The sequence below is a fragment of the Tupaia chinensis genome, unplaced genomic scaffold (genome assembly GCF_000334495.1).
Source record: "Tupaia chinensis unplaced genomic scaffold, TupChi_1.0 Scaffold000178_1, whole genome shotgun sequence".
NCBI classification, from domain to species: Eukaryota; Metazoa; Chordata; class Mammalia; order Scandentia; family Tupaiidae; genus Tupaia; species Tupaia belangeri.
In genome coordinates this window covers 81,533-88,497 of record NW_006159653.1, presented here as the reverse complement: position 1 = coordinate 88,497, position 6,965 = coordinate 81,533, and the positions used below count along the sequence as shown (strand labels likewise).

General features: G+C 64.7%; 1 protein-coding gene across 1 annotated transcript in view; it reads left to right on the top strand.

Moving 5' to 3' along the window:
• Window positions 1-1,807: 1,807 nt before the first annotated feature.
• Window positions 1,808-6,965, top strand: part of RHBDF1 (rhomboid 5 homolog 1) — a gene marked incomplete in the record, with an annotated part of 11,991 nt that continues 6,833 nt past the window's right edge. Inside the window, 4 exon segments of the mRNA XM_027771014.1 lie at window positions 1,808-2,023; window positions 5,878-6,014; window positions 6,083-6,213; window positions 6,906-6,956. Coding sequence (XP_027626815.1) covers window positions 5,898-6,014; window positions 6,083-6,213; window positions 6,906-6,956 — 299 coding nt within the window.

Here is a 6,965-nt window from a genome sequence, read left to right as displayed (position 1 = left end):
CCGCGGGCCTGGGCCGGCCGGTGGCTGGAGCAGGCCTTCCCGCGGGGGGACGTGCTGGGGCCCTGGGAGGGCGGGCCGCCCCGGCTTCCTGTGGACCTGGCCTCGGCCCAGGCCTGCCCCTTGATGGTCCTGACAATTCCCTCGAGGTTCAGCTAGGGGCTCTGTGCGTCTGTCTGGGTGGGCGGGTCCTCTGTCTGGTCCGAGCTCTGCCCTGGGAAAGCCCCCTCCCCGCCCCCTGGACTTCCTGCTGGAGAGGAGCCGGGAAGATTGGGGTGAAACTGGCTTTTCAGGTTTGGTCCTGGGAAGCCCGAGCAGTCCCTGTCTGTGTTCTCCCTACCCGGTGGGGCCAGCCCCTGCCCCAGCACCCCCCCAAGGTTGGGAAGAAACTCAGCAGCTTCCTTGGGTGGAAGGGAGTCCCAGAGGCTGGTCCCCTGCTACCCCCCGGCCGTTCTGGGCATACTGCGGTCCTTTTCCCTGGGAACAGGGGAGGAGCGTCGAGGCATCTCCCAGATCCGTGAGCAGGCTGGACAGCCTCTGCCCCGGGCAGCTGGCCTTCTAGTGGTGCCCTTGGTTCTGGGGAAGGCCTCCCCTGCCTCTCAGGGACCACAAGTCCTCCCCGAGGGCCTTCTAGCTGTAGCTGACCCCGGATGTACAGTGTCAGGCTCTCTTGGCTGCTGTCTGGGTTTGGGAGCAGGGAGAAGTGGGGCCCAGGAGTCAACAGCCCCGAGGCTGAATGCAGGTGTGCTGCTAGACCTTGGGGGTCTGCAGCTGGGCCAGTGGCAGACAGAGTCCTGCGCAGACCTGGCTCACTGGCTGCAGCGTCCTGTCTGTGAGGTGGACACAGGGCTCTCCCAAGGGCTGCCATAGGTCACTGGGGTCAACCAGATCAGGTCAAGGCAGGCAGGCCAGGCTCCTCCACTGCACGCAGAGCACACGTGTGTGGTCAGTCAAACACGTCTGGGGACTCTGACACTGGGCCGGCCATCTGTGCTGTGGCCAGGACTGTCAATGGGATGTGGCCTTTCTAGCCTGGAGAGAATGGGGCCTGGCTAGACCCTAGATCTGGAGCCAGAGATTGCACCAGGGTCATGGCCCCACCCACCATCTGACTGTGTGGTCTGAGAGGGTCCCCAGACCTCTCTGAGCCTTAGGGCTCCCTGTCAGACCCAGCCAGGGTGGGGGATTGGACTGACCATTGGTGACCAGGATCCTGGCCCACCCCCGTGCACACCCTAGGACGGAGGCTCCTGTACCTGGCCGTGGCCCACGCGTCACACACCATCTGCAGTGGAGCCTCGTTCTGTGGGGTGGTGGGTTGCGTGGGGAGGCAGGCTGCTGTGTTCTGGGGACAGGGACTGGATGCTGCACTGGCCAGGTCTCAGGCTTCCCACAGCAAAGCGGGCAGGAGGCGTGGCAGCGTTCTCGACTTGGCGCCACGTGCAGAGGAACAGCCACAGAGAGCCCAGGCAGCTCGGGGCTGGGCAGGACCGGGCTCCGCTGCCACACAGCTGGTGGCCCTTCCCAAGGGAACCCAGGGCCTGGCATTGGCTTAGGGGCCTCACGGAAGACTGAGGGCTAGAGGCCAGGGAGCTGGTGGGGATGTGGAGGGGCCGGCTTCTCTTGCGGCAGGCTCAGGTGAACAGAGGGTGTCCGGCACCTGTCCCAGGCTTGGCGGTGGCCTGGGGCCAGCTGGCCACTCTGCCTTGGTGCCTGACCGCGGCGCCTGCAGCTTGCAGGGCAGGCCCAGGTGCAGTGCTGCTGCTCGTGCCTGAGAGTGCAGCTCCACACGGGCTGTGGCCACGTCTGGTGTGGGCCGCCGGCCCGCTCGAGTCTGCATGAGCCCTGTTCAGGGTCCGCCCTGAGGCCCTGGGCTTGTGCTTGGGACCCTCCAGTCCTCGCCCCACCTGCAGCTATGGCTGCTCTTTTTGCAGCTCCCAGGGCTCCCCCAGGACCTGCAGGCAGCACCCGGCTTTGTGCTGCTTATTCAGCTGCTGCCAACCTACTGTGCGACCCCGACCTTCAGGTGGGAAAGTGAGGCTGGCTCGGGTGTGGGACAGTGAAGATAGTCTTGGACCGGGGCCCTTCCCCGGCCTTGAACCAGTGCACAGGGCCAGCCTGAGGGTCACCCCGAGCAAGGACCCAAGTTGTCAGGACCTCTACTGCGGAGCTGCAGCACCTCTGCTCCCACAGCAGCAGAGGGGTCAGCAGGCACAGCCTCCCCGGCCTCCTCGGCCCCGCTCATTGTCCTCGCACGCCCTCCAGCTCCTGGGTGCTCGCAGTTCCAGGGGTGCCACCGTCTCGTGCCCCTGCTGTGTGCTGTGGGGCTGGGCCGGGGTGAGCTGCTGTGAGTGCTGCCAGGGTGACTCGGGCCCTGTGACGTCACCAGGCTCCCATGGGTCAGCAGTGGGCGGTGCCATGGGGAGTCCCCTGAGGGGCCATCTGGGAACAAGAGCCCACTGTGCGCCTGGGGAGGCCTAGACACTGAGCCACTGTCCTCCGGGTGGGCAGCATGCTACTCCCTGGTCCGGGCTCTTTGTCTGGCCTGGGCCTGCCCCTCCCCCGGGCCTACTGTGGAACCCCACCCCACCCCCGGCCTTGTGAATCCCACCAGCTCGAAGCCAGATATGGCCCTGGGCACACAGGCAGGCAGGGGCGTGTGTCCTCCGTCCTCCTGGAGGGGCGAGGAGGGTGGACCCCACCAGGGAGCTGAGCATCTCTGCTGTTGCCTGCATGAACCAGGCCCAGGTTCCTGTGAGCACTCGCTGTGCCAGCTGCTCACCCCTTTCCTAGAAAGTTTGCCCTTTAATTTGCTAGAAGGCACGTCCATTTGCTGGAGAGAGTCAGAGAGAGGGGAAGTGAGAAGTCACCCTCCAAGGGGGATGGCCATGCCACAGTCTCTTGTCCTCCCTGCCCCTGGGATTGTGGGCGCCCACACACAGGTGCGCAGTGTGATTTTCAAGCTGCTGGGTCAGGGACTCAGACCATGGAGCCCATCACATGGGATCCAGCACCTTAAGCACTACGCCACCTGCTGGCCCCTCCCGTTTTCTAGAAAGTTTATTTTCTATATATTCATTTTTTAATTTGCCAGAGGGCGTGTGTGCTCTCCAGAGAGACAGAGAGACACAGCCGTGGCGGTGCTGTTGGGATTTGGGCACGCACATGCACATGCCTAGCGTGTGTTTCATGCCACTGGTCCAGTCAGCCACGTGGGATCCAGCCACTCTCACCAGCCACTGCCGGCTGGTCCAGCTTGCTTACGTACTGAGAGAGCATGCCACGTACCTCTGCAGGCTCAGCGCACCGCAGTCCACCCCAGCCTGGCCAGCCCGAACCATGGGCACACACGGTTAAGCCGGGCCCAGACCCTAGGCCTCCATAGCTTCAGTGTGACCAATGGCACCTGCCGCTTGTCCTGCCTGCCCGGCCACCTGCCCTGAGGTGCTCGTGCGCCATCAGCGCCTCTCCTCAGGCACGCTCTCCTCAGGATGCTCTGTTACTCTCAGCATGGGACTGGCCTGCTAGCCTGGGATCTGCAGAGACCAGTGTCCCCCAGCAGGGGCTCCAGGACAGCTTACCCAGCCCGCTGTGGACCCAGCAGTGACAGGGGAGAGGAGCCAGCAGGTGGTGTGGTTGAGGGCGCTAGACTTCCACCTGGCCAACTGTGGTTCGAGTCCCGGATCTGGTGGCTTGTTTCTTCCTTTCTTTCTCTGGTCAAATGAAAAAGTAGTAATGACAAATAGAAATAAATAAGTAATTCTTTATTAAAAGAAGGGAAAAGAAAGTTCCGGCACCACTTAGGCATCTGGGTCAGGGGGCACCTGTTTTGGGGACAGCCTGCTGAGGCTGGGGGCACAGGCAGAGCCTGGGGTGAGGCCTGTGTGAGGGCAGGCCTCCTGGAGCGGGAGCTGTGGTGGGGCCTGCTCAGCGCAAAAGTAGCTTGTGCACCGGAGTGGGGTGCGGGCCTGACGAGGGGGCTCCCAGAGAGCCCTGCCTGGCACTCAGCCTGCCGTGCCTCTGTTCCTCTCTGGACCCTGTAAGAATCAGCCCATTTTCCAGGCGAGAGGCTGAGGCTGGCCTAGGTTGTCAGTGGCAGAAGGGGCTGAAGGCACGTAGCTTTCCCTATCTGAAATGTGGGGGTTTCCTCCACAAGACCCCACCGGGCCCCGCAGTCTTGGGTGTAGACCTGGGTATGTGGCTCAGGCAGCCTTCTGGAGTACTGTGTGCTCCCGGCAGGGCGGCCCTGCAGCCACCTCCCAAACGTGGCCTGTGGGTGGCAAGGAGGAGCCTCACCCCACGGAAGCTGGGCCCTCTGTCCTCTGGGGCCCTAGGTCTGCAGGTCTGGGCTGGGTGTGTGACTCCGGTTCAGCTCCCAAAGGGACCTTGGTCCACCAGTTCTCAGGGTGGTCCGTGCCAGTCTCCTCCCCGACACGGTGGGGCTGGGGCCCAGAAGGGATCTGTGGCACGGAGGTCGATGCCGACCTCACCCCTGTGAGGGCAGGCAGGGCCGAGGGTGGGAAGGGCTTGTGCCCCTGGAGTGGGAGTTCTCCGGTGGGGGCCTGCAGGCTGGGGTGACCCCCAGACACCCTCCTGGGCCTGCGCTTGGCAGGTGGGGCCGGGAGCTGTGGAGCTCCTGGGGCGGGAGGCTGTCAGGAGCTGTGACCAGCACGCTGGGCCTCTCCTGTCAGAACAGGGCCAGCGGGCCACGGGCCTGTTGCCGTGCCTCCCTGTCGTCAGATGAGCGGAGGCCTGGCCCAGTTACGCCGCCCCGAGGTGGGCACCGCAAACCGGCCGGCCTCGGGTTCCCTCGGCACCAGACTGGTTTTCCGTGTCCTCCCTGTACAGGGAGGTGGGCGGAAGCAGGTGGGTTTCCCTTAGGGCATTGCTTCAAGGAGCTCCGCAGCCCCCCACTCTGCTCCGGGCACCTGTTCCCCCTGGGAGCTTCTAGATCCCATGACCTTGGAGGGGAGGCTGGGGCTCACCTCATGGTCACCCCGATGGTCTGCTCGGGGCCATCCCTTGCGCTGGGTGACAGGTTGGGTGGGGCTCAGATGCTCAAGGTGTCTGAAGCATGTAGCCCCCACGACCCCCCCCTGACTCCCAGCCGGTCCTGGGTGCATGGCGCCACCTGGTGGTCACAGTAGTGTCTGCTCCTTGTGCTAGAAGCCTTTGAGTATCTGCCCCAGCCCTGGGGACCCAGGCTCTCGTCAGGGGATGGGAGTGGCGGTGCTGGTGGGTAGGAGGGTGCCGGAAGCCTGAGATGTCGCACAGGCTGTGTCCTGGGTCCCCGCCCCCTCTGCGTATAGCATCTCCTTGAAGCTTCCCTCAGATGTGGCCTCTCACAAGGGGCCCTCACTGCCTCATCACATTCAGATTCTTTTTCCCCCTTTTTTAAAGATTTCGCTGTAGGGCCATGCGCTCACTGGAGAGAGACAGAGAGGGAGGAAAACTGGGGAAGTGAGAAGTTACTACCTGAGGAGACGGCCACGCCACCTTCCCTTCTCCATTCTCCCCTTGGGGTTTTGGGTACGCACACACACACACTGGGTCCAGGACTCAGGCCGCGAAGTTGGCAGCTGGGGTCCGGCTGCCTTAACCGCACACCACCTGCCGGCCCCACACTTGGCGTCTTGCCGTCTCGGCACGCAGCTCCAGGGCCAGGGATTTTGTGCTGTTTCCCCACCGAGAGTCCAGCTCAGGACAGTGCCCGGATCAGGGCAGGGCCTGGACGGCTGTCCCAGGGCGAGTGCCCTCCAGGACAGGCCTTGGGGGAGCAGGTCAGAGTGAGCATGCAGGGCTTGGACACAGGGTGCTCTTGCTATGCCTCGCCCTGCCTGCCCCAGCCGGCCACTGTTCTTATTAAACGCCCCCCACCAGGCCCGCCCCCCACCTGAGTCATGATCGAGGCCCGCAGGGACAGCTCGAGCAGTCTGCAGCGCAAGAAGCCGCCCTGGCTGAAGCTGGACATCCCGGCCCTGGTGCCCCCGGCCGTAGAGGAACCCGGCTTCCTACAGGTAGGCCCAGGTCAGTGGGGCTGTGGCCGGGTCCTGGCCACTCCCCTCACCACGACCCTGTTGCCCAGCCCTTGAGGCGGCAGGCTTTCCTGAGGAGTGCGAGCATGCCAGTGGAGACCGCTCACGCCCCTTCGCCTCATCGCGAGCCCCGGCGGCCAGCGCTGCAGCGCCAGGCGTCCATCACACAGACCATCCGCAGGTGTGGTGCGGCATGCATGCCCCCAGGCCTGGGCTGGGGCTGGGCTCGGGCAAGGCCTCACCTCGCTGCCACGGCCTTGGTCCCCACACCGCCTGCCCTCAGGACGCACTGCGCTCGGCCCACCACCCCCACTCTCTCCTCACCCTAATGCTGTGGCCTCCGGCAGCCGACAGGTGCACTTTGGGCACGTCCACACTCTGCCTCTCCCAGGCCCCCGCTCTGCCCGCAGGGCCCTGGCACGCCAGTCCCTCTCACGGTCTCTGCTCAGGTACTGCAGGCAGGTCCTGGGTGTGCTGCTGTGTTCTGGCGTGTGCATGGTGTGGAGCCTCTCGGGGCTGCCAGTGCAGGCAGTGCCTGGTGCAGTGTTTCCGTGTGCACGGCCCAGGGCTGGGCTGTCTGCTGGGCCTTGCCCTTGCCGTCTGAGCCATGGGGTGTCCCGGGTGCCACTGCTGCTGGGGGACGCTCCCCTCGGCTGCTCTCAGCTCCTGACATGCCTAAGGAGAGGCTGAGGGCGAGGCCTGCCCTGTGGTCTAGGGGGAATTTGGAGCTGGGTCCTGCTTAGGGGGTGGCCAGGCAGGAGCCCACTTGTTCTGTGGGTTAGACCCTCCCTCGGTCAGGGGAGGCCTGGACAGGGCAGACTGCCTGGGAGGACGGCAACCGGGCTGCCCCTTGCTAAGCCCCTCCCATGCTAGGGGGACAGCTGACTGGTTCGGGGTGAGCAAGGACAGTGACAGCACACAGAAGTGGCTGGG